A 27271-nucleotide genomic window follows, 5' to 3' on the forward strand; every position below is an offset into this window, starting at 1 on the left:
GGTTTTGAAATCCTTGTAGGAGCTCCATGAGCCATGGTAGCAATTCACAGTAAAAGACACGTGCCTTCATTTTCATTTTAGAAAAATAAAAATAAAATACTCAGGCCTGTAATTTAACTGCATCGTGTCTAATCTGCCAAATCATTTACTGAGCTGTTCGTAACAGTATTATAAAATGCTGATTAAATGGTTTTTGGGTAAGTAAGTAAGTTGTTAATAACATCTACACTCTACACTACCAGTTTTGATGTGCTTTTCAATGTTTATGGCTGATGCGAAATTCGTCCCATAAAAAAGCGAAATTCACCAAACTAATTGCAAACTTGGGAAACTAATAGTGTGTGTTAGAAAATTTAGTTTTCTGGCGAAATTTCGTTAGAAGGAGCAGTTCGTTTCTATCCTTCTTATAACTTGGGGACCCGGTAACGTATTTTGTGCGAACCGGGCGAAATCGGGTATGAGGTTTCGAAGGGTTTTCCGGCAACCTTTTGACCAGTGCGTTGTTTCTATACAACGTATAGAAATACTGGCGTGTCGTACCAACTAAAACATGAAGTGGTCTTGTGAGGCTCATTAAGTTGAAGGTAAAGTCATGAACGAGAAATTCATTTGATATTCCTTTGGGTCCGCAGTAAAAAGCAAGCAGCTATGCGAATAGGTGTAATTGGGCAACCCTGTTCACTTTCAGTCAATTAGTTAAGCAAACCACCTGAACAGACATCCACATGGAGTAAGTTTTTAACCAACGCATGTTCAGCATACAGGTTGTATCAAAAGCGCAAACAGTAGAATGTGGTTTGAATCGTAAGTGATATTCGGCACCGCTTATTATATCCCCAAATTTACTTGGTGGTAGGTCATTCTTTGTGATATGTTCTCTGTGAAATTATAGCAAAAGCCAAAGCTTGTGCTGTGTTCTCAAAGTAATTCCCACTTCTCCATGGTTTCGAAAGTGTCTCATTGGATTCCAGGTCTAAGTCTTATTGATTGTCATTTTGGACCATCCTCTCTTATACATTGATGTCGAACACTCAAATGCAGGCAAAATATGAGCAGACTTTGTGGGTTCACCCACTCAAAAGTATGATCGTATGGGGCAGCAGTGGAGTCAACATGTCGATCCATGCTACTAGTGACAAAATTTTAGACTTTTTGCTTAGATTTTGTCCTATGGATGATGTTGATCTACCTGAACAATCGTGAAACACTTTCCAGCTCTTTGGCCGTTGTTTTGCGTTGCGCATCTCATACATCTACGGGAGATAAAGATCATGGTTAGATATTACAACTCGATTATGAGAGGCCACTGAGCAATGTGATTATATTGTTCCCTAACAGAATAAAGCGCCAACTTTCTTCACTTACTGCGTTCATGTTAGATGATTCGATTTTGATTGGCAAGTTAAGTAGTGAGCTCTCAGCTGGTAGGCCTGTATTACTTGTGAGTTCTCCCTCCATCATTAAATTACACATGGGTTGGTGGTAGTGACATGCACTTCACAATATCACCAGTCGTGCTCCACAACTCTATCTCATCCAGGGTTAGAACACTTAATGTCAGCAAATTGACTATTGAAAACTCTGTTGTGGAAAATACCGAACCAGCAGCGTTGTTTCATGTTTGTTTTGTTCTACCGTTTGTGTATCCTCACACGTTTTTGATAGAACAATTTCAGTCATCCCAAAGGACCGAGTGGTAAGCGCGCCCGAAAATGACTGAACTCCGGGTGTGTATATTTGCTGATAGCCATCGTCTAATGGGACTGGGAATCATGACAGCTTATCTCGTGACTATATCACTGGGCAGGAACCACAGACAGGAAAAGGTTTTGTTTGGGGATGGGTATAAATGCGACTGAATCCATAATCTCTATTTGATTTCCCTGTCCTCATGTCGAAAATGGTGGGATATTAAATGTGACTCGTCAAACTCACATAGACGCCGAAGAGTGAGTACGAACGCACATTTGGAGTCCAGGGTGGTGCATCTCATTAAGTGTTTACCTTAACCATCACCGTACACAGGTTGGTTGGTCACGGTGACTCAACTATTTTTGACAGACTGGAATAGCGATACATGTGCATTCGAGCTTTAGGCCGTGACAACGAATATCTCATCAGACAATAACCATACTTAAATGGATGGTCACTGGACAACTGAAACCAAATGTGATAGCAATATTTTATAGTCGTTCCTTTCACTACCGGTTGATTCCGTACAAAGTCGTCATGGGGAGTTTAACACAATTCATTTCAATCTGCACTGAAAATTTATCGCTTGTGTTCCCCTGCCTTTAACGGTACTAGTCGTATGCCGCAATTGCGGTGACATAGTCGGGGGATTAGAACCTTGTTAGTATCGTAATTTGTAGGGCGCGTGCACAGTTCTGGTAATTAATCCACACTCCCCTACGGTATTTTGTCTTTACTAGATGAAGAACAAAGCCTGTCCAACCTACTGTCTGGTGATTCAATGAAGTTAATACAGCTAGCAATTCACGTTGCGTCACTCGTAATAGGATTATATTTAACAGCGCCACCGCTTGGCTTACTGTCTGAATCATATAAGAGTTGGCTGCCAAATAACAGGTGTTACTGTTTCGTCGGAATGACAGCAGTCGGTTTAATGAGGTAATCTCTCGCAAAGTGATATGGTGTTTGCTGTCGATCTCGCCATGCCAGATCCGTCAGCATTAATGATAAACCTACATTGACGAGCGTTGCATTTCACAAACGTATGATGGGGTCAACCGTCTGGTCCTAAACCTGTTTGTCAGCCTTCAGATTTCTGCTGCACATATACTGAGGCATAGAATCCTCTACTGCTCTATCGCATGTGGTGCCAGTGAAAACATGTCTGGGTTTGTTCGTACTGCTACACCTGAATATCAATTTAAATATGAATGGATGTTTGTGGTTGTTTGTTGGTAGTTCGAAAGTTACGTTCATAGAACCAGGCAATCCACATAGAATAAGTCACATTTGACTGGGTATTTTTCTGAAAGCACGACCACTCAGCCTCTACAAAAATTCAATCTGAGTTTGTTGGGAATCTGATGTACATAAATTGCAGACAAGACCCTAGAATAGTGGGAATCATGCACATCTCCTGCCATTCTGTTCTAACGAACTCCCTGTCGTTCAATCCAGTTCGTTTTATCCTCATTCCTTAACATTTTTGTACTTTTTAGGAAGATCGCATTGTTTGTAGTTGGATGATTTTCAGGAACAAAAAGAGGCATGTCTTCAGTGGTATGCTTCACTGATGTTTGACCCAAACGCATGGTGTTTTATCGGACAGGCGCACTATTAGGAGCAAGACTCTTACAGTTGTAAGCAATCGAAAATTCCATTGTGCAAGAGATTCTCAAGCAAGCAGTGAAAACCGGCCAACCCAACAGCAAGAAAAAGGCGATATATGAAACCTCTAGTCTTTCCTATCTATGTAACTCTGTGGGCATCATATACACTTGCTTGCGTGTGAAACGCGCCACGTCGTTTGATATAACTTCTAGCCAGTATAGGTGAGCCATACTTGGACCACTGCATCCTCTGGAAAACTGTTCCAGCAACCACTAAAATGTAATCTTTTTGGATCAATAAAACAACTGGCTCACAAATAATAGTATTTCGTAGTTGATTCGGACTACGTTAAGTCCACCTTCTCCTACCTCTGCCATCCTGAATAAGAGACGACATTAGCGCTAAGTTGAGGTTGACGGACGGTCAAAAGCAACGCGACTTACGTAAGTTAGTTTTTTTCATTATTATGCACGATCAACCTGTATTTTACATAATAAAGCGGAATGGGTCCACCAAATTTGTATTAGGTCAGCTGGAATTTTACCACAGTGAAATGGTCACATGTACAGAACAGAACCGATTTGGTATCAGGATTTATTTGTGTATCTGAGATAGGGTTGGGCAACACTGCACCTTAAAATGCGTCAAGGTAGACCTTTTGTTAAAATGTTTCAAAAATAGATTCTTTAGATTCATTTTTCTGGAGTCACCATAGGGAACTGGTTTACCAATCCGCAAGATACTGCCATGCGGCTATCATATTTCCTTACTGAAAACAACGATTAAAGTCGATATTTTACATCTCTTTTCACCATTAAAATATTTGGATGTGCTTAATCGGAGCATTCCAAATGAGTAAGAATCTGATGTACATAAATTGCAGACAAGACCCTAGAATAGTGGGAATCATGCACATCTCCTGCCATTCTGTTCTAACGAACTCCCTGTCGTTCAATCCAGTTCGTTTTATCCTCATTCCTTAACATTTTTGTACTTTTTAGGAAGATCGCATTGTTTGTAGTTGGATGATTTTCAGGAACAAAAAGAGGCATGTCTTCAGTGGTATGCTTCACTGATGTTTGACCCAAACGCATGGTGTTTTATCGGACAGGCGCACTATTAGGAGCAAGACTCTTACAGTTGTAAGCAATCGAAAATTCCTTTGTGCAAGAGATTCTCAAGCAAGCAGTGAAAACCGGCCAACCCAACAGCAAGAAAAAGGCGATATATGAAACCTCTAGTCTTTCCTATCTATGTAACTCTGTGGGCATCATATACACTTGCTTGCGTGTGAAACGCGCCACGTCGTTTGATATAACTTCTAGCCAGTATAGGTGAGCCATACTTGGACCACTGCATCCTCTGGAAAACTGTTCCAGCAACCACTAAAATGTAATCTTTTTGGATCAATAAAACAACTGGCTCACAAATAATAGTATTTCGTAGTTGATTCGGACTACGTTAAGTCCACCTTCTCCTACCTCTGCCATCCTGAATAAGAGACGACATTAGCGCTAAGTTGAGGTTGACGGACGGTCAAAAGCAACGCGACTTACGTAAGTTAGTTTTTTTCATTATTATGCACGATCAACCTGTATTTTACATAATAAAGCGGAATGGGTCCACCAAATTTGTATTAGGTCAGCTGGAATTTTACCACAGTGAAATGGTCACATGTACAGAACAGAACCGATTTGGTATCAGGATTTATTTGTGTATCTGAGATAGGGTTGGGCAACACTGCACCTTAAAATGCGTCAAGGTAGACCTTTTGTTAAAATGTTTCAAAAATAGATTCTTTAGATTCATTTTTCTGGAGTCACCATAGGGAACTGGTTTACCAATCCGCAAGATACTGCCATGCGGCTATCATATTTCCTTACTGAAAACAACGATTAAAGTCGATATTTTACATCTCTTTTCACCATTAAAATATTTGGATGTGCTTAATCGGAGCATTCCAAATGAGTAAGAAAGTCAATTGGAAAATGTTTGGGACCGATTGGGACGTCATAGTTTCAGAGGGGTTTGGTAAACAATCGGTGGATTTATTGCCACCACAGCAACTAGTGGCCGAGGCGGTGGAAATCGCATCAGAGTGTGAATAGAATAGAGGGGGTAGAACTTGCAAACATGCGAAGAGCAGTCCTAGATCAGCCGAGATGACACGAGGCGGTGTGCAATTATCAGTGAAATCGCCTGGGTCTAAAAGTACAAAAATCCAAGTAGAGTTAGATCCAGTTAACCACCCCACCCCCATCCCCAAACCATTGTCCCAGTACCCTTGGACGAACCCAGGTGAACGAAATCTGTGAACGACCCCAAGAGGAATTTTCCATTAAGGTGTCCTAGACTGATGAAGCAAGGACGAAAAAATCCGGGTTCATCATAAAGACGAACCCCCCCCCTAACCAGTCTATCGTAAATCTTGGTCATCCCTACTAATCAACAAACAGGAACATCAGACTGAACAACCAGCACTGATCACGTCACTAGTCATAAGGAATCTCACGGATTGGTTCCCCGACTGCCTTAAAAACCCAATCAATCTACTTACTTACTCACTTGGCCTGACGAAGTTTTTGTGTCAAAAGCGAAACGGTGCCCAGCAATAAATCCACCGACTGTTTACCAAATCCCTCTGACAAGAGTACGAAAGTCATTGTGTTCGCCAACCATGTAAATTAACTTCATCCTATCATGAGGCCACATGATCGTTATGATAAGTTTTCGTCGACCTCAGAACAATAGACTTTATTATTCATCCGGAATTTTGTTTGCTCGATATTTAAGCCGTCTGCAAATTTCCCGTGCGGTTGAGACAAGTAAATTTTGCCCGATTAATGTTTGGGTGATTGACGCTCATCTTGATAAGCGATGGACAGTTGATGGCTGCCGCAGGAATGACGCGTTAATCACGCATCCCAAAGTAAAGTGCATAGCCAGAGAATAATTTGTCCAGTGGGGTAGATTTTATTTCAGGAAGTTTTTTTCGTCCATTAAAACAATGTGTGCTCTCTCTAAGCTCTATGAACGAAGGATTTAACTTAATCGACGAATATAGGTTTAGTTCTAAGGAAACAAAATGATTTAGTACACGAAATGACAGTGATACACGACTATTTTGCTGTTATATCGTATATTTGATGTTTGTTTCCTCACAGGTAACCAACTCACAGGATGTTTGCTAAGTGAAATGTTTGAAACAGTTTGAATTTTGCAAATAAACTGAACATGTTTTAGCGAAATACACTCATTTGCAAACAAATTTGGTTTTTGCGAAGGACTCACCCTGAGCTCAGCTGATTTTCTTGTTTGCGATGCTTCCAGGTAACTTCATGTGCTGCACTAGGCGGCCTCAATTCTCAGTTGTTATGATATTCGAGACATCGTGATAGGTTTATAGACGTAATACAATACTTATAAGTTTGCTGGCAATTTTTTGACAGCCCACAACAGCTGATTTTGTGAAATTTGGGTTCAATCAAAACCTAAGGTCGACGGATACTCGGTGACTGCGACTACGTGATGAGTCCCAAGAAGGGCAAAACCAGTCGCGAGCTGTCAAAGATTTTTCAGTACACTTATGAATAGCGTATCACATCTAAATATCTTTTCATTAGATATAAAGTTCGTAAAGCGGTTAAAGCTTTATTCGCTTTGAGAACTGTGATGTGATTGAAAAAACAGCAATGATTCACAAGCCTCTTTTTGTTTTGTGTACTAACGTCAGAAATAATATCGCTTACAGAGCTAAGCACAGGACCGAGGTTGTAAGGAGGACCTCATCTTGCACTGAACTCTTTATTCGAATTGCCAGAATACAGGCATATAATTTCGGCTGGTTGAATATAACTCAACAATTTTTAAATAGTAAGTTGCAGACCTGCCAGGTTTTTTTTCCACCTTTGCATGCATAATTCAAAAATCAATTAACGTGGGGTCGTATGATATCCTTAGCTTTTTGCTTTAAAGCATTGTTCACAAGTCCGACATAATTACCCTGGAAATCACAAAATCAGTGATGGAACGTAAGGAGTTACTTTTAGTTTAACTTTGTCTTATATATCCTCTGAGGAATTTAATTTATTTTCACGAGTAGAAACCAACCTACGGTAAGAGGGCCGCAGTGCGATCAAGATGCATTTTCCAATATGGCTAGAATGGTCCTTTTACCTTAGACAATATACTTCACCTGTAGTGGTAGGGGAAGTATTAGGTGCGTATACATCACCGCAGCTCTCAGCGTAATTCGCGCGAGTCATTTTGTTTAACAAAACTAGCATCTCTAGCGTGCACAGTGCTCCAATTCATATTGTGCGTGGGGATTAGCTGTACTTATCCGCCGGTTTCGTGAAAGCACTTACACAACGCCATAGCTGTCTGGAATCGTACATTTAGTATTACCATAACTTACCAAGCTCCCTGAATTGGCTTTTCGTGTTAATGGTGACCTTCTATAAAAAAGTAGGGCTATGCGCTATGGTTTGTGCTCTTCTGTGATTCTCACCGCAATTGGTATGTACTGGTTTTGCAAATCGAAAGTTGCCACAGCACGCTGTTCATACTTTAACTTCGCTAACATCCATGCAGGTATGAGCACGCGGTCAGCTTCTTTTTAAATTTATATAGGTTATACACAGGAATATTACATCAGGCTTTATTATCATCTGTTTTGGAGGGAAATTTTTTGACGAAATGGTCACAGACACCAATGTATTTTTAGGAACAAGAAACCTGTTAGTTTGACGAAAACGTACAAGAATTTGCAGCTCTGTTTCTCGTTTGAAAAAAGAGCTTTGGGAATTGGAGAACATCATATGATTAGTCTTGATTAAATATTCATCAAGTCACCAAGCTAACAATGCAGAACTAATATCTCACTATGAGGATGAGAAGTCATAATGAAGTGCACTCTCACCTTTATTGGAATGGACTAACTCACGTGGTTCATTTTTACAACAGAAAAAATTCGTTTCGTTAGTGAAGTCAGTAACTCAGTTTGGGTGCTTCGTGAGTATAAACATGTAGACATGTGCCAATTATCCGTTTCTTGTGCGGTTAAAAGTACAGGCGGACTTCTATGAAATGAGTGACGCAACTAATCATCGTATTTTCGTATGGCATTAATTAATATGGTGCTTATCTCATTTTACTAAAGATTCAATTAGAACGCGTTATGCTGTTAAAAAAGGGGTGAAATGTACTTAAGTGAGACGGTTTCACCTTAAAATTGACTAATTCATGTGGCGAACGGAAGTAAGTCTAGTGATTTTCGGCGAAAACTGTTCAAAAGTGCAAATACATTTGAACTGAGTAGTCTCTCAATCATAAACAAATGTCATTCCCAGCTGTCTGGAGTTATGAAATCTTTCAACTACAAATATTGGGAACCAAGTGAAATAATTTTTGTTCCTCAAACGGAAGAAGGAAGATCCCAAGTGCCTGTGAAACTAAATGAGTTTTATTAGTTGTAAGTCACGTCTGTGTGTTCACGTCATACTCACAGCTTCTGCACAAATTCATCATGCTGGTAATTTTCATGAGTTGAGCTGACCTGATTTAGTTGATACTGTAAACTTAGATAAGCACAGAAAAATTCGGTGGAATATCCTACAGTTGAAATTTTGAACAAAGATCAAGTGGCACCAAAAGATTGCTTTATGGTTTCCAACGGTTTTCATTGCTTCTGTTAACACAAAATTATGTTGCCTTGATATTTTATCGTACTTACTGGTCCTTGCCCTGTTTTGAAGAGACGCAAAAAAGAGCGGCGTTTCCTGGTCCAGATGATGGTTATACACGCGTGAACTAGTATGGATCAATGACGGATATGGATGATCATCAAATGCACCGACGGTGAGCTAGACAAGTTTACTACATCTTCACTGAAACTTTTAAAACTGTAACCGTACCTATAAAACCCCATTACTCTGGTCGAAAAGTATGCTTAACGTTTTTTTTACTGGGCGCCATCCAATGGGCAAATTCCCTTATCGAGGGATTGTTTCTTCCGAGATTAGATTGGTCTGCTAGGACTCAAATTGGTTACTGAGCAAGTCTGCCGCAAAACTTAAGTAGAAATGTTTCTTACCTTGTTAGACTGAGACTACATTGCACCGAAATAGCACACCACTTCAGCAGTAAATCTTGCTTCAGTATAAGTTTCTTCCTCTCTGCAATAAGGACTGCTTAAGAGACAGCTCATACAGGTACCCGGAAATACTGTTCACTGTCAAATTTCATTGACTCGTTTGTTCGCGGAGGAAAAGAGGGAATCAACTTGCGTGTTCTGATTGACAGATTTCCCAGTCACCTGCTATCCAATTAACAAAGTATCCTGTTTCTGCTCCGGACCACTTCAAAAACGTAAGGATGCAGCAATCATTTTCCTGGCAGGTGATGAATAATAAATTTCAAAATGCCACGCGGCTAGGATGACTGGCTATGTCGAATGAAAAGTATTATATCCGACATTTCGTGCCTTGCTTCAGTCAAAGAGCTTATCAAGCTCAGTGAAGCATGCGTTCCTAATGGCCGGAAATGAAGATTGCGGGCATCCGGACCAGATGAGTCATTCAGAATTGGTTGACCAAACATATCTCAAATGATTCTTCTCTCGTAGAAAATGTGGTTAATTCGAAAAGAGCTGAATCCTATCCCGAATCACAGTCCTCAAAATTAGCCAAATGACATACTGCGGCGAACTTCGGAAACTAATTACCGTCTGCTACTCACCAACTGGATTCGATTTATGTTGTGATGAATACATAAAAACCAGGTCATTTTCATTCTATTACTCTTCAGCGATGAACTAAATTTTGCCGCACAATGAATATACAACACCTTGTCGGATGAGGAAGGTGTAATTATAATCCGCATTTTTTTGTGTACGTTTTATGGAGATTTATCTACAAGTGCCCCACGTACGCATACTTTTCAATGGGTTCTACAGTAGCGTTGTTGGACGAGACAAAAATATCCTTTGATTTTGGAGCCAAATCAGTTGTATTATTAAGTGACGAGATACATGGAATAATTTTGCCAGCAGACAGTTGGCCGTTTTCCGATGAAGAACGTCTCTGTAAAGAGGCAAGAGGTTTTGTGATCTGACCGGTTGACTGCCTGTGTTTAAGATATTGAACCTGTGGGTTTTCCAGCTTATCGTTCGCCGAAACGATAGGGTCATCCATATCTTTTGGCCATACCCAGATGAATCTTGAGGGGTCTTATTCTATTAGGTATCAGAATGTCAGATTTTATTTTCAAGTTGCCAGCTGTAAGCACTTTGGTACACAAATGGAGAATTCTTTTGGAACAAATTTTGGCAGAATTGATTATGGTCAAACAAGATCAAGATACAGAAAGTGAAGTCCAAGCAGTCCCCCTACAGAAGACACTTCGAAGGTATTTAGACATTGCCAAAGAGTGAAGAGAGACAGAGGAAATTTTTTCAATAAACTAAATCAAAACATTAGTCATGATTTGCATTGTGACAACCAAATTTTCACTTTTAACGTTACAATCCAGAAAACCTCATACGTTCGATTTTTGGTTCTGTGTGCCGTAAACCTAACTAGATGGGACGGTGCATGCAAGCGTTCACTTCCTCATACTGTATTTCGCAGAGCCAAACTAATCTGCACATCTCCTAAACTGGATAAAGAGGTAGAACTGTTCAAAAGTCTAATGCCGCGGAATGATTACCCGGTTATCTGAAAGCCATTTGAAGGCAAAGACAAGCTGCCATCACAGATAATCGACCAGAGAAATCCGATTTCTTTGACTCTCTTTGCGCTAAAAATAGCATGTTAGTTCTACTGAAGACGGCAACAGATGTGGATCTAAGGTAGACATATTGCGCCATGTCCTTGCAGCTGAAATCACACATAACGGTGACCCCACTACCGCCAATCAAGACTCTAAAGTCAGTGCTATCCACAAACCATTCTGCTCCCCTGTTCACCTGCAGTTGTGGTGAGATCGAAAAGGGACAGAGGGCTTGGGAGGATCAAGAGGGAAAATTTGCGCAAATCAGTGTGTCCGTGCGGACACTATGGTCCTCTAAGTAGATAAGATCTTCGGTTCGTCAGTCACGGATCGTTTATTTGCCTCCAGGCCCAATGTTCACATTGGCTCATCCTTCTAGATCACTACGAGATGTAATCGGGCGGATGAAAACTGATATGTCAGTCGAAGCAAGTGCAATACGTCCTAAGAAATCTGAATTTGACTCTGGTGTTACGATGGTTTGGTGACCGGGTCACACCAAGGCATTCAAAGTTAAGATGACGGCTTTAATTTTAAGTTCCATTGATTTTGCACTTTTTGAAAGATTCAGCCATAAACTAGTGCGTGAAATGAAATCATCATCGGGAAGCCTGGAGGTTTACAATGCAAATTGGCTGTGATTCTTTCAAGTATTCAAATTTAGTTAGGCTGATTAAACGAGCGGTAGAAAAAATTGTCAAATTACTGGAACGAATGCTGAATGTGGTACTAGGAATCACACTCAAACTACCAGAGTTAATAGGTGACGTTTCACCGTTGGAAGTGACAAGGTATCCTATTTTGATCATAAAGTTTCCCAGATTCAATCCACAAAATTGTCGTTTGATGAATCAAATCATTGCGGACAGTGACCGAGCAACGATTATATTTGGTTTAGCAAACGCAATAGTTCCATGAACTCAGTTATTTCCGCCTTCTGTTTCAACTGGAGTGTATTTTACATCTCACTGCTTGAAAAAAATGCGATCTATTTAAACACAAGGCCACGTCCTGGTTAGCGTTAAAGTCCACATTAAGTTATCAGGTGGAGACCATGCACACGTTTGAACGTGGATTCATCAAATACAGTTTCGTTTACCGGTAACATGGAAGTTTGTGTGAGTGGATGGTTGTTTACTGAGGGAACATCCGGCTGAAACAAAGCGTGAATTCAGATGATGTTAACAAAATAGTTAGCTGAATCCCTGCTAAATCTGCCGTTTACGATAGTGTTCAACACAAAGGATATCTCGTGTTTAAATTCCGAAGAATATCCGAAAAATCGAATTATTTTTCTTGACTCAGTCATTCAATTGCCAGATTTTAGTTCCAGTTTTCCTTGGGCTGATCATATAGTTGTATTCTCCGGTTTCTATTAAAACTAAATCACGCTTACACATGTGGCGAAATACACTCTTATGCATGTTACCTTAAGGATGGTGGAAACTCAGGGATTATCTGATGAGGCCGCAGAAGGGCGAAACAGGTATCGGTGTGTAGAAGTTTTCGACAACCCTACAAGTACTTTTAGGTTAATAAAAAGCGCGATTTTTCTCTGACTATCCTTTTCCCGTTTTTTGATGGATATTTTGAAGAGTTAACTGTGCTTCAAATGCACTGTCTTTTCTACCGTTTAACTGAGTGGACGTTGACTTTCTGCCTTTTGATAAAACACCAATAAACTTCTTTGTTCCCCATTTATCAACTGAGCACCACATTTTACTTACTGGAATAAAGAATACCGGCCATGGCTACTTATCCCAGCACACGCAATTCGATTTTACCAGAGCCTCAACTTTCAAAGGGTTTATCAATACTCAGCTTGTCGCAGTTGCAACAACAATATTTCGACGATAGTCAATTAAGCGTAAAACAGTGGAGGACATTGAAATATCTGATTTGAGAACAAATTATCCTACCTTTCACTTTTTGATTGGTCATAACTCTGTGGGTCCGGTGTCGAATTATGCAGATAGTTACGACAACCGCAATGATAAGCATGGAGAAGAACGCTGAAAGAGTAATGATGACGATTTCTGCTGTTGACAGGCTTCCCATTCTCTTCTCCCTCTCAAATCTGGCATTGAGAAATGAATCACTGTCTGCCGAAGAATGACCCATTAGGAGTTGATTTGAGGCGGCTGCATGTGATAGTAGAAGTTGTCCATCTGTCTGCGACATACCGAGATCGTTTGGAACTCGAAGCTTTACGAAGCAAATCATAAATGAGTGAGGCAATTCGATAGAGAAAATTATACTTATATGAATTAATGAACAGAATGGGATTATGAAAAAAAGCAATTATTCGCACTTCCATCGGGTTTTGAAGGGAAAGATTCAGGTTAATTCCAGCAGAATTTTCCATTTATGATACGCTTCAACTAAATGCGGTGCACAAAGACCGTTTCATGTCTTAGGTGTTGCGACGTTCATGATATTGCGCCTATTTTTTTAGAGGAAGACTATTCATAAGGTTACTGCAAGCTCTTCGACAGTTCACGAATGGTTTGTCCTTTGTTGGGTTGCATAATGTAGGCGCAGTCCCCAAGTAGCTGTAAATCGCAAAGACTATCCGGATACAAATTGTACGAAAGTTGAAATATACACTCACTTAAAAACAAAACTGGGTTGGAAGGCTAACATTCTAAGAGCTCGGAATTAGGCTAGGCGAAACTCTGCAAAATATTCAGAAGTTTGCATGAAAAGTTTGTCATAACTGTTCGCATATTTCTTTGGGGGATATGGTTGCGGCATCTCAGATGACATAATCGCAGCTCTGCTGTTGCCCTGGATGCTAGTCAAATCGTTGTAGTTTATCTCTTACTCCATAAGTATCTGAAAGCGTATTATGTTCCTTATGTTCCAGGTACGATGGTCTATTGAGACTGAAGTCGCATTCACGGGTTGAAAAAACGACCTCGAAATGAGTCACATGCGATTTTCAGTGTGTTTTTCCCAGATAGGATTGGTGCAATAATAATTAATGACAGTGTAACTTATTTTCCGTTACTTCTGGCAACAATCCTTTGTTGTATGAAAACCTTTAAACGAGTGGTTTACTAATGGTGAAAGAAAACTTTACCAAGCTCTAGAAGTACTTTTAGCCAAACAGTTGAAAGTAATAAAGTTGAGCACCTGTTTTGCTGTACTCAGGATTGTCATTCACACGCTTCGTTATTATATGCCAGGTAATCTAATCCCTTCCTCTCTGGGAATCAAATAAAGATTTTATTGGGAGTGCGCTGTCTGTGTGCATCTGGAAAATAAGCTAAAATGAACTGAGCTAGAAGTTTATTTCGCCCAAACGTTTTATCGCGAGACGTGATTGGATCATCGTTTGGCTGCACCTAAAATTCTCTTCAGTATTTGAAAAGTAACAAGCAAGCAGACTTTAAGAGTACTCCAACATTTGTAAAATAGGATTATTTTGTCTTACTTGTATTTGTAGGTTTGGAAAATGTGAGCATCTTCTTGGTTCGCCCTGATCGCATGCTTCAAGCGCCAGAAGATACGTTGGGTGTGTTGGAACGTGACTATTTCGTGACTGCGCAGATGGATCACTCTCACTGGCCGATTGTTCCCTCAGTTTTTGAGACGCACTTGCAGATGAAGCAGCTGTTGCTTCAGCGACGGCCCTCCTAGGAAGTTGGTTCTCAAGATACAAGAGTCCAGTTCGTGGATCAACATTGAATAGATTTCCAGCATTCCCCCCACGAATAGCATAGGTGACCAAGCCATTGATGCCTTCATCCGGGTCAACAGCCTGTAACTGTATCAACGGGAGTGCACTGAATGATGAATCTTTTTCCCACATTAACTTAGCTTACATACGATACTTTGATGTTGATGGATAGACTTACCCAAGAAGCATTAGTTTTGTGATACATACTTGCATCTTTGGACGTGGATGTTTCAAAATTAGATGTATTCCTACGTGACTATGATGGCATGCTGCTGGCATCACTTTATATTTTGGAAGTAAATAATAGCGTCACCTTGAACAACCTCCAAATATATTGATGTTCGCTTTTAAATACAAAACAGGTGTTTACCCGGCTTTGTACAAAAGCTACCAGATATGTTGGTGAAAGCGAGTAGGGTGACGGACATCGTAAATGAATGAACACAAGCCCTATCAGCGTGACTGATCACTTCGCTGGCTGCGTCGTGGTTTGGGGATGGACATGCGCTCAGGGACACGGGCAGTTGCAAATAAACTACTGTTGTACATTGTTACCAAATTTAACGGGATTCAAAATCAAAATACTGCACTCGGAGGTGTCATACAAACGGAAAACTCGAGCTAGATCGGAAGATGAAAGGAATGAAGGAGGAAATTGAAAACCGCGACTCCAAGGGTAACTTCGAACTACATACGCCGAATCATTCATGTCCCTCTTTTTATTGCCTGAAACCGTTGTTGTGCTAGCCTACGCTACGCATTTTCTTCTGTACACCAAATTCTGTTCTTTTACCAAAAAGGTTTCATTCTATTAGAACACTCTAGTACCTAAAGTTATACCTTGAGTTTGGATGACCTATTGTTTTATTGTATGTTAGTATTCTGCCTCCAAGAACCTGAAGAAAAGTAGGGAAGCTTTTAATAGAAATCTACTTAAGATCGTGGTACGAGCACAAAGGAATTTGAAACAAAGCGATACTGTAAGCACGTTTATATGTTGAGAGACGTACCGTGTGAGCTAACTGTACCTGAAGATATATCATATGATAAACGAGCCAAGATTAATTGTACAGAGATAATGATCCGTAAAGTACGAATGTAGCATGTGCTACAACATTTTTATGACAGCACACCAACTAAGGTGTTGATTAGCTAGATTGACTCAGACATAATGCAGACCTGTGATTACAAGCAGACTTGTCGACGCGAGGACCGATCGACACACATTCCGTGATCTGATCGAGGGAAGAATAATGTGAGCAGCGTCAATTTCAAAAATATCTTCAGACAAAATAGCTTTGTTTTCGTCAGCAAACCGATTTGCTTTATATAGGGGCAAATTGTGCTCAAACGTGATGTCGGCTCAGGAACGTCTTCAGCATGCATGTATATAATTCATAATCCAATGCTCCTTTGACAGATTCTGCTGCCGATTTTACCCTGTAATTCTACTCCAAGATCAACTCACAACCCGACACCTGTTTGTGCGCAGACTTTTGTAGTCACTCAGTAATTTGAAACTAACCGACAAAACGACCGCAAGTGTGCAACTTTTGCTTCATGTATCTGGAGGAATGTAGGGGATGGGTTTATCCTAACCAACGTTCAAATGAGGTTTCTGTAATCAATCAACTGATGTAAAAGAAAATACGTTTTGAGTGTTACTGGTATGAGAAAGCAGGAACCATTCATGGGTCAGAGAAGTAAATGTTCGAAAAATCGATTGGCATACTGTTTGCCTGATAGCGTCATCCACATCAGCTGATAATCAGATCCTCCACTGCAGACTGGTTTGCACTTTTACACTCGTTCACTAGATCTCATTGTTAATTCTGAAGACCCCTCGGTTCATTCTGTCTAAGGCAGCCCCACAAGAAAAATTCAAAGGACGCTGAGGTCCGACCAGACAAACGGCTGTATTCCCGAATGTTACACTCAGGTATTTGCGTACCCTACGGGCGTTCTGTGGCGGAGGGCCATTCTGTTGGACTCATTGATTTGCTCAAGCTGTACCGGGTGAGGAACTTATTGATGTTGCAGCAGGTGCTTTTATGTTAAGACTACAACGAACAGAGCTGCACCTTAACGATGGCATTTACCATTCACGTTATCTAGACAGAAGCGCTGTCCGATTGTTCCACTCTAAGACTGTAGTACAAATCATAAGCTTGGAATTATGCTGAGTGTCGAAAGGCCTGTACCTGATGTGGATTGTAGGTAGCGCAATACCGAGCTACTTAAAATTCCCTTTCAGATGATGAAGCTCTTACTGGTTAAACGGGAAAAAACAACTCTGTGAAGCAAAAGCCACTTGTAGAGAACCTGTCGTTGTATTAATTCATCTCAGTTCAACCGCTGGACCATTAGACCACGAAAAATCCGAATTGGGTGGTCTACGTTATCTTTTGCATTGCGTACGTCAAGGTGTTTCAGGTCCGAATAACTTTCTTCATGTGCTGTTCGGAATTTCCGTCCAATTCTCACACCATTTGGTAAACAGCGAGGTTGTCGGCGGACTGGTGTGGTTTTTCCGTTTTCCACGCTTTCTCTATGCTGCCAGTGCGTCACAAGCTCCCGGAGGTATATGACCGTCATATGCTATATGGTGACGGCGATTGCGTCAAACCAACTTGCAATCCCATCAAGACTAACTTCTTTCCCCGAGCGTCATGACTCGCCGTACTCATCGGTCCACCTCTAGATAAATCAACATATAGTGGCCAGATGACACTGGGTTAAGAGCTTCATCCATTTCCAGTGTCGCATGGGTTGCAAACCAAGGCCACCACCGTGTTACTGTTTTGAGCCTGTCATAGTTGCATCGATCTGGTCATTTGTGTCCTGTTCTCCATCTGAGCAGCACAGTGGACGGAAGTCGGCGGTGTCCCGGAGAGCCGTGATATCCCGTGTAGGCTTGTCATGCAATCGAGAAGCATAAGATTTCGATAGGGTGGGGCACAGCAACCCCGTTGCCGGATTCGTGAGAATGTGGGCAGCCGTTTTAAAGGCTTACCTCCAGACGATGAGTTGTTGACTTGTTATTCGGACGCGGTCACAGTGGAGCGCAAGGGTTAGGTTAGCGCGCACGGTTGTTTTTTGTGTAAAAAAACCATGGAGCCTCTCTAAGCTATGCTATTTAGACCTTGGCATGCAGCATCTTCAGCGTAGTTACCGGGTTAGTGAGATGTCCCGTCGGCACACGTGTAGTCGACACGGTGGGTGCTTTCAATCCTGTTGGTCAGCCCTGCTGCTTGAGTCGAAGTCTTTAAGAATGTGTGCTTACGATACGTCTAAGTTATCCAGCCTTAAGTCACTGAAAGCGCTTTGTACGGACGCTTAGGCTGCTCTGGTCCTGTAAAGCATACCAACTAAAATTACAATGTCCAGTAAACGAAAGTTTAGCACACCGGTCAGCCAGCGGTCCACACAATATAATAATTGTTTACCAGGCATCCAAATCCCTCAATTAGTGCCTTTGAGCTACTTGCATCGTGTGCTTTTCTAATCTTTCAATTTCCAGCCCCGGCAACTCATTTAAAGTTATCGATCAAGGACTTCAACGTTTCTTCGTTTGATTTAGCCAAAATAATACTGTGGAGCATTGTTAGAACACCATTTTCCCACAAGCAATGAGGTTTTGCACACCCTTTGTTTTTTACTCGGCCTCACTTGTTGAGATTTGTTGACAATAAACTAACCTGCAATTAAGTGACCAGGCACTAAGTGTGTTTCCTAGCTCTCTAGCTCTAGACTCTGACCACCCGCACAAAACCACTCACTCGCTCGCTTTTCGCGCGCATGTCCAGTTGCAAAGAACTCCACAGCTACTCAACTTCAACGTAAGATGGCTTTGTTCTCATGCGAACAAGTCAACGTTTGACCGAATACCACCGGTGAAATAAAGCAAAGTGGAAAACCAAAAATATACTACAATACATAAAATTATGTGGAAGCATATAATTTCTTTGCAGGCCTACTTGGTTTTGGGGCGTAGCTGTGTTGGAACAGTTACAAGATATTGTCGTTCAACATAAGTGTTTTTAAGAATAAATTAATTGGTGCAACAAGCATGAGAATTTGAGGATGGACGATTTTTGTACCAATTGTATAAATATGGATGTATGTGGGTAAATGGGTATTCATTCGGTTTTTATCTAGATTGTGTTTTCTGAAAGATGTAAAGGTCCGAGGGACACTAAAGGAACCCCGCATCTTCTTTGGAGATAAAACGGGCTGAATAAGTAAGACATTTCTGTAGTTTAACGTCATTTGACAAAATTCCGAAATGTCATACCAACATGACCCTACAAGCGTTGCAATCCGGAGGTGTTATCAACTGGATGCTCGAATCGTTCGACGGTTGGTTTCACGGACGCTTTCCTCACAAATAATTGTTTGGTTAACTACGTATTACTTTGCATAGTTCATTCTGGATTCTGCGCATCTGTAGTACACATGAGCCCACAATGTTTCACTGATTGCGGTAGAGTTGGGAAGCACTGGCTGACATGTGATTACCTGTGCACCCAATTGTCCATAGGGATTTATGTTGAACGTAGAACGCATCTTACACAGAATCTTCGTGATTTGTTTCACACTGTCTTCTTTTCTGAACCACGCCGTGACGGTTACCAAAAAGCAGTTTTGATATGTGATACCTTGAGAATGGTGCCTTTTGAATTCTCTGCAAAAATCCTTGAGAAACTTTTCTGCTGATTCCAAAACTTATCAGTGATTAACACAAATGAGGGTCCGAAAAAACAAGGTTTAGTATGATCGGCTGCTCAAACATTTGCTTACCTGCAGTAGTGACTGTCCGGGAATGGCAGAGGGATCCAGTAATACCATGTGATTAGTTGAATTTGGTTTCTTGAATATTGGGTCGTTGTCATTTTCGTCTTCTACTGTGACCGTTACCAGGATCATGACTTCATGCACCCGGGTGGCAGATGGCAACAAGTGTCCACCGAGTTGCAAAATAGGTCTTTGCACGCTGTTGTTATTGTTGGCTGGTCCATCTCGAACAGTTACGTGGAAAGTATAGGCCGCTTGCTTTTCGCGATCCAAAATAGCGCTAGGATAGAGAACAACACGAGGTTGTCAATGGTTCCTAACGTATTTTGAGCCGTATGCAACAAAATTTAACATAGGAGAAACATATCAAGACATTTTAAAGTTGCCTTTAATTCAATGGTACAAAGGCTTCCTAGAGTGTGAATTACCAAAAGGAATTTGACCAGAAATACACTCATTTGCAAATCAATCTGGTTTTCACGAGAGACTCAACTGGATCTCTCGTTTATGATATTCTACAACTGAATGTGCTGCGTGCAGGCCACCTCATGATTCAGTTGGCATGATATTCGAGATATCGCAGTATAAAACCAAATTGATTTGCATATGCGTGTATTTCTCGAAAACAGTCCAATTTAGGTTCAAGTAGAACATGAGGTTGACGGAAACTCGGGGACTGCGCCTACCTGATGAGCCCCAAGAAGGGCGAAACCGGTCGTGGGCTGTCGACGAGTCTTCAGCAAGCTTGTGAGGGCTGTTACTAGTTTTACAAGGTTTGCAGATATAATGTCTTGATAGGTATTGAAAATTTACAGGACCTGATGAACAGTATTTATCGTTCCCTGTGTTAGGACAATCATATAATATGCTAGTGCGTTTGCGTGCCACTCAAAAGCTTCTGTGTAGGTTGAAACAAAACGAAAAATCATTATCAAAGTACTTTCCGCATGAAAATGGTTGTTCGTAGCAAAATCCCAATCTGTTGAGCTAGACATGCATTTACCTTATATAATGGTCACCATGATTAGCTTCAAAATGGAGCAAAGCATTTTCAGCTCTTCTTGTGCTTAAATTCACTCTGGAAGCAGTGTCATATCAAAGAAACGTCTTCTTAAGGCTGCGGTAATGTCGCAAAAAAAGAGAAAGTATAGGACGTAGTTATAGATTTGATGCTTACTAGGGTTAAAGCATCTCTGCCAGTTCATCTCCAAGCACAGGGCTGCCGATATAGTCGGGTTACATCCCTTATCCACTAGCTTCAGTCAAAGTATCAAAACATCAAAACATCAGCACTGCAAGCGCAAAAAACTCTGTTGCAATGATGCACTTACGGCAACACTACAATGTACAGACTAGGTAACACCCTAAAAAATAACTCTAGGTGCAGGCAGTCCCAAGGTACGTTAGCCCAAAAATTTACTCAATATCTGTCTGCTTAGCAAAGGCATTCACTCTACCAGCTTTCTCGATAAGTCCAGGTCAGCGAGCCTTTATTTTCCATGGTAATGGTTCCGCCCTAAACCATATGCCTTAATTACGCTGCTGAATCTAGAAGAACTCTTTTATTGATATGCGAACCAAACAAACTCACAGGGATCCCTCAGTATCACCCTACCATCCCAAAAATGAGGGACGTAAGGCAGAAAAGCGTTTTTCTACTAACAATTTTGTCCAAGAAACAGGTCCATTTTTAAACACAGGAGAAACTTTACCAGCTCTCTTCACGATCAAAACTTAGGCAGAGGCTACGTTTAAAGTGCGAACCACATCGTTGCACTGACAAATAAATAGTTAAAAGTAGATCGCCCAGACGCAGAATCTCTTATAATTTGATTCTGAAGCTCTTGTTTGATAAAACAGAGACTCGCTGTGTATCTTATTTGTAGTTGCTATAACTCCTTCCATGTAATTGGGATAACTGGAGTTAGTAAGTACCATTCCATTTCATCAGTTTGATGAACTATTTGCTATATCTTCTGCTCAAGCTACAAAAATAAGTCTTCTCGTGTAGTGGTTCTTACGTGGAAAGCAAGTATGAAAGATAAATTTTCTGATAAATAAATTTTCATCTGCGCGTTTTACGCTCTTTATACCGTTTTGGATTAAGGGTTATCCTATCCGATGGTTTAAGTTAGCATAATTCATGAGGTTGTTTTGAGGGATCAGCATATATCTTCGAATTAACCAAGATACTTGAGAGGCGATCTAGTGTTCATTGTCTTTCCGTAGCTTACCTAAACTCTGTTCCACGCAGAGTAAGTCAGTTAACTTCGATTCAACTCCTCCACCAGTGTGCATTTGGTTTCACCATTCTTTCCGTTCAATTTTTAGTTGCACCTCAGTTTTATATATAATAGGAACTGCGTTAAAACCCATAAGTAGGACGAGATAATTCGATCACTTTTGCGCGCACACCTTACATGACTGTTACGAACCAGTCGTTATCGCAACTCCAAACGGACAACCTGAGCTTCAGGTTTGTGGTCAGTTGTCCTAGAGAAGACAATTCTAAGCACCTGAGTTTGTACACAGCCGCACATTTCAGGGTAATCCGTCATTTGGAACATCATTGTGCGAAACCTAAAACTGGGACAGCAAAATCGAAATTTGATGGCAATCTGAATTTCAAACATCCATATAACAATTCATTCAGTTTCCATTATTTCATCCGGAAACGGACAATTAACGTAGAAGGAAGAGTGAATACGGTCTTCATTTAGTTGTGGTTAGGGCAGATACAATTAAGTATGAACTGTTACGGTGTTCGCTAAATGAAAATACATTTGCTGTAAGTTGACGGTTCCATAGTCCCGTAAATAAATTCCCGCAACACAGACACGATTAAATTTCCGATTTTCTTTTTTTCAGTGGCTACGTCATAATCGAATTCTCTCTTAATAAAAGCACAACTAATAACGCAAAGCAATGACGAACCCATGAAATTCTTATTTATGAAAATATGCAAGGGTACACCGCTGCTTGGTGGTTCAATTTTTGTTCCAAGTAAACGATTTATGTTTTGGTGAGCTGTCGCCTCTTACCTACGGGATGTTTCTCTACACACACCAACGACTGTTAAATGATGAACCTATTTTGTTTCATTCTGGGCAGTGGGCAGTGAGCAGTGCATCAGAGCAGTGGGCGAATGAATTACCTCTTCTAAGAAAGCTGAATAAGAGCGTGTCTCTCAGATTTTCAGAAGTCACATAACTCTTTCCAATCAAAAAGTTGATATTGTGAGACAAGAGCTTTGCTTCGCGATAGTGAGCCAAGTAAACAAGGCATTGTTGTGTAAGACTGTAAGGTTGCATGGTATCGGTGAGAGAAATAGGGAAATGACTATTGTGAGGGTTAGTGGTTTTGATCTTCGTTTTTGCCATTCCGATCAGTCCATCAGCAGGCTACCAAAAACGCCTGTCCACAAACTCAATGAATCATGATCATTCTTCTGTGAAGCGCATTTCAGTAGTACCTCTAACAATTAATCCATTTGGAGAATTATGCTTACTGTTGCATTTAGTAACCCTATCATATCGATAACCAGGTGAGGTCCGTAACAGATCTAATATGCAGATGATCGTTCTATCACATTTCGCTGACCGAACTCTATTTGTGTTCTTTTAGTATGTATCTTTAATGGGGCGTATAACAAGTATTAGAATGCCAGATGGTTTTCCCAGACAGGTTATTTTGTGCTAGTCTGTTGCCGGCCGGATCTCGACAAGGAGTTCATTATATCCAATATACCCTACCGGTTTTACACGGAAGAAGTAGCAAATTTGCCATCAAATCGAGACAGACAACTTAGAATAAAAATGTGACTGTGGAAGCTAGTGCAGTCCTACGATTACCCACCCTGAGTTTAGAAAATGTCACTGTGGTGTGAATTCAAGAAAGACTGCGTTTATAAGTATTCTGTAGTCATCTTAGCACTACTCAGTCAGAGAGATCAACCAGGTTTCGTACGCAGGTTGGAGAAAATAAGTGCGCTGAACCACTAGGAACTGAATTTATTGTTCCTAGCTTTGGTTTATGAGTGACTTCTATGATGGACGTTCGGGTTTTATGGTGGCTACTGAAATTTTCCCGAAGCTGGACGATTCCACTTGATTTTTCACAGTACCTGGTGCCGGAGAAATACTGGCCGGCTTTATTGCAGCTTTACTGCAAACAAGTGAGTTTATGCCAGCACAACGCCCTCGCGCTACATTGTGAAAGACACTGTTCGACCTCGGTCCAAGGCTGTCCGGTCGGGATTTAGTGGAGTCTGATGGTGTCAGTAAGTTTCGCGTATTCTGTGGGTAGTCTTCGGGTAACCGACGTTCCTGACACCAACCGTGTAAGACAGTGATTCCATTCAAACAAACCCCGAAAATTCGACAGTCGATCCCATTTTACCTTGTCTCATTTACCTTAGAATATCTGAGTGTATCAGTTTATCGCAATACAACTCACCAAACAGAGTGGTAACATGCATCTTGCAATTTTTTAAATGTGCAGTGCATTACTGCTTAAAGAGTGCGTTGATACGTCCGTTGTTTGTTCAGTACCGTAAGGGCTCACCTCCGGGAATTTTCGATCCACTCCACGCTGATATCATGTTGTATGTTATCGGAAATCGTAGAGCTGCCACAGCTTTAAGAGAATGCGTGACTGAGGATTCAAATACAAGGTTTAGTGTGGCAATATAAGCCATTTAGACTAAAATCAATTTAATAAAACTCAACAAGAGTACAAAGCTCGTCGTCACTTTGGAATTAAATTAGAATTGTTAGTCATAATTTGGGTGAGTTGCGCCACGAACACAAGACTCAAGTTGTCACTAGTGAATGATAAATCGATTTTGTTTGCACCTAAATGAGATGCATGCAGGCAAATGGTAAATATTGTGCAATTCATAATGTTTTGGCGATGCAACAACTCTAATGGGTCTGACTCTGAGGTTACGAATATGCATGGTGAGCTCAGAAACTTGCCTTGTTTTAAATGATCTATTTCGCAAGATAAAGTAGAACATAAGTGAACTTGTACAACGAATACAGCCACCTATGTTTGGTTGTAATATTTCTGTAAGTTCATTTATTATCTACATTTGATTGCTTGATCCATCATCGTGCTCAACATTCATGAGCTCCAGTGTGTCTGTTGACAAAAAAAGTAAACAATAAGCAGAAAAGGCCGGAAAAGTTGGCACGCAGATAGTGGGTTATGTGTGGAATGCTAGTTTTTTTCCAGTGGCAGTTTCTTATGACATATGATGATTGTGACCTCCGTACAAAATGATTTCGAACGCACCAGTCTAGCTTTTATGGCTTGAATGTCATGTTCCGCACATCAACTCGTGTCAGTTTTGTTTGACCTTGTATATGACAATAACAGCAGTGATGGTGTCCACTTGGTATCCGAACCAGAAGTGAGGTGTTGATGTGCCACACAACACAGACAACATGAATCGTTTTCAGGCGTCCGTTTAGACAGTGTCATCCGGAAAAGTAGCAACCCCCGTAGGATTATGCAAACCGACGGAAACAAGCCACGGTGACAAGGTAGCCCATATGTCGATTTTTGTCTGTTTTAGAAACCAACCGATTGCGTAAAGTGTGCGGTTGAATGTTCTGGTGAGCGGCAGATGCGAAGTGGCAGACTTTCGTGGTACTCTGTTATGTGCGTTGTACTTGGTTTATATTTATTTCTATATCATTGCTATATCATTTGCTGGGATATGAGTTCGATATGTATTCACATTCATCCTGAGTGCTTCTTCGGTGTGTACTTTTGCTGTTCTGCCGTAATGAAGTAGTAATAAATTCCCACCCGGGGTTGTAGGAAACATCCTCGTAAAGTAGACACGTTTTTTTCACCCAGGTTGACGAGCGGTGTTGTCTACGCTGCTTTCCAGCATTAGATATAAGGAAGTTAAGCTGTCATTCGACAAATTTTCACATATCTGTGTTTGGGTTTGACTGAACGTTCTTTGGAAGTGAGTGTCGGATCAGTCCATGCACCACACAAAGTTAAGAACGCACATAAAATTCAACCATCAACCGTCAAAGAGTAGATCGCCTTCATCCAGACACAAAGTCGGCACCAAGGCGACTCCACGCACATGGTCTTAATACAGTGCAGCAAATAAGAACCGTAATAATATTAGCAATAATACTAATCATCCGGCTGTAGCACCTTTTTGGTTCCTAGCAGCCATGCTACTCAAAGGGAGCACGAAAGCTGAGATACTAGTAGGTTGCCCAGGCCTGTCAGGAACACTCGAGATACGGAGGTCCGCTTCCAACCACGGACCTTTCGGTCTTTAATTACGAATCCCAACCACTGAGCTCTCTCTAGCTGTGTACTGTGTATCTGTATGATGACGCAGAAACAGTCAATTAAGAAAGCCCATTGTGAATTCTGTGTACATGATGATTCAGGGAAAACGAATTAAATTTCTTCAAGTTTACTAGTTATTGTTAATGACTTAAGGCTTCTATAGAGGATGATGAGAACCGAATTGTGTTTGTATAAAATCGACTGAGTTCGGCTCTGAAACCACAGATTATTTTCTAAGCCCCACTAAAACAACTCAGTATTCTGTTTCGAGTGCAAGTGAAAGGTAGTGATCGATCGTCAATAGAATTCAGTTTGCCCCGTTACTTGCTGGTTGGTGATGGGACAGATATAGGAGGATAGTTTGCAAGATTTTTTTCGTTGAACCGCACTGTCTGTTTCACAAAGAAACCGGCCTACCTGATGAACGCTTTGTTTGCATTTGTGACAAGCTGCTTTGTGATGATAAGACCACCAACACTGGAATATCCAAATTCGAGGCCAGGTCAGCTTCTCCAAGATGATTTGTGAAGTGAAATTTAAGCAAATGCCGTCTTGGAATATTTGACCATCCCCAGTCTCAATTTCACCCGAGCAATACCATTTAACCGTCTTAGACCAGGTGGTGTATCTTTCGTAATTTGATGGCCTTATAATCAATCCATGGCCTCAGACTATTTGAGATGTGTTCAAGCTGAACACTTCAGAATAAAAATCACACATTACTGGCGATACATTCAAAACAAAATGTCAGGTTTTATTTACGCTTTGCCACGAAAGGAAGTCGTGTCCCGGAAACACCTGAGCTAGTTTGTTTATGAGATACTCCACAAAAACCGGCGATCAGTCTTACTTGTTTTCGACATGTCCTTGCGAGATGTTGATCAGGCGACGAACTTTGCACTCACAATAATCCATCTCCAGGCACAGCGAGGCAAGTGAGCGAAACCCTCCATTTGTTTATAAGTGCTATCTGATAGGTAGGTTTGGTGCAGTGCAGTAAAAACTAAACGCGCTGCTCTTGTGTATTTAGGCGCGACAACAGGTCACTTCCGGTCACCCCACAGTTTCCATCGTACAACTTATAGCATACCTGCACGGGCATACAATAAGGCACCTTCGCTAGCCCTTCACAGTAAATTGGTAAGGAACAATGTGCTGTTCCAATGAACAGCGTGCTGTCAACTGCCTCCTGACAAATCAATTTAGAGACAAACTTCCGAGAAAATTTCTGCTCATGTTTCAGCAAACAGTTTCAATCACTTGATTCATTCATCCACTAATTTGATGTTGCTTGCTTGAGATCCAAAGAATCTTCAAATGAGAGCATCATTAACCGACAAGGAGTTTTTTTTCTAGAACTCCAATATCGTTGAATGAGCGGAATGTGCTATAAACAGA

At 41.0% G+C, this 27271-nt stretch overlaps 1 protein-coding gene across 1 annotated transcript in view; it reads right to left on the reverse strand.

Annotated features, from left to right (window-relative positions):
• Nucleotides 1-27271, reverse strand: part of T265_01447 (hypothetical protein) — a gene marked incomplete at both ends in the record, with an annotated part of 70173 nt that overhangs the window by 20273 nt on the left and 22629 nt on the right. Inside the window, 3 exons of the mRNA XM_009165473.1 lie at nt 12993-13278; nt 14510-14842; nt 19556-19829. Of these exons, the coding sequence (XP_009163737.1) occupies nt 12993-13278; nt 14510-14842; nt 19556-19829 (893 nt within the window). The remainder of the gene's footprint in view (nt 1-12992; nt 13279-14509; nt 14843-19555; nt 19830-27271) is intronic.

Source organism: Opisthorchis viverrini (assembly GCF_000715545.1).
Source record: "Opisthorchis viverrini unplaced genomic scaffold opera_v5_15, whole genome shotgun sequence".
In the NCBI taxonomy this organism is placed as follows: Eukaryota; Metazoa; Platyhelminthes; class Trematoda; order Opisthorchiida; family Opisthorchiidae; genus Opisthorchis; species Opisthorchis viverrini.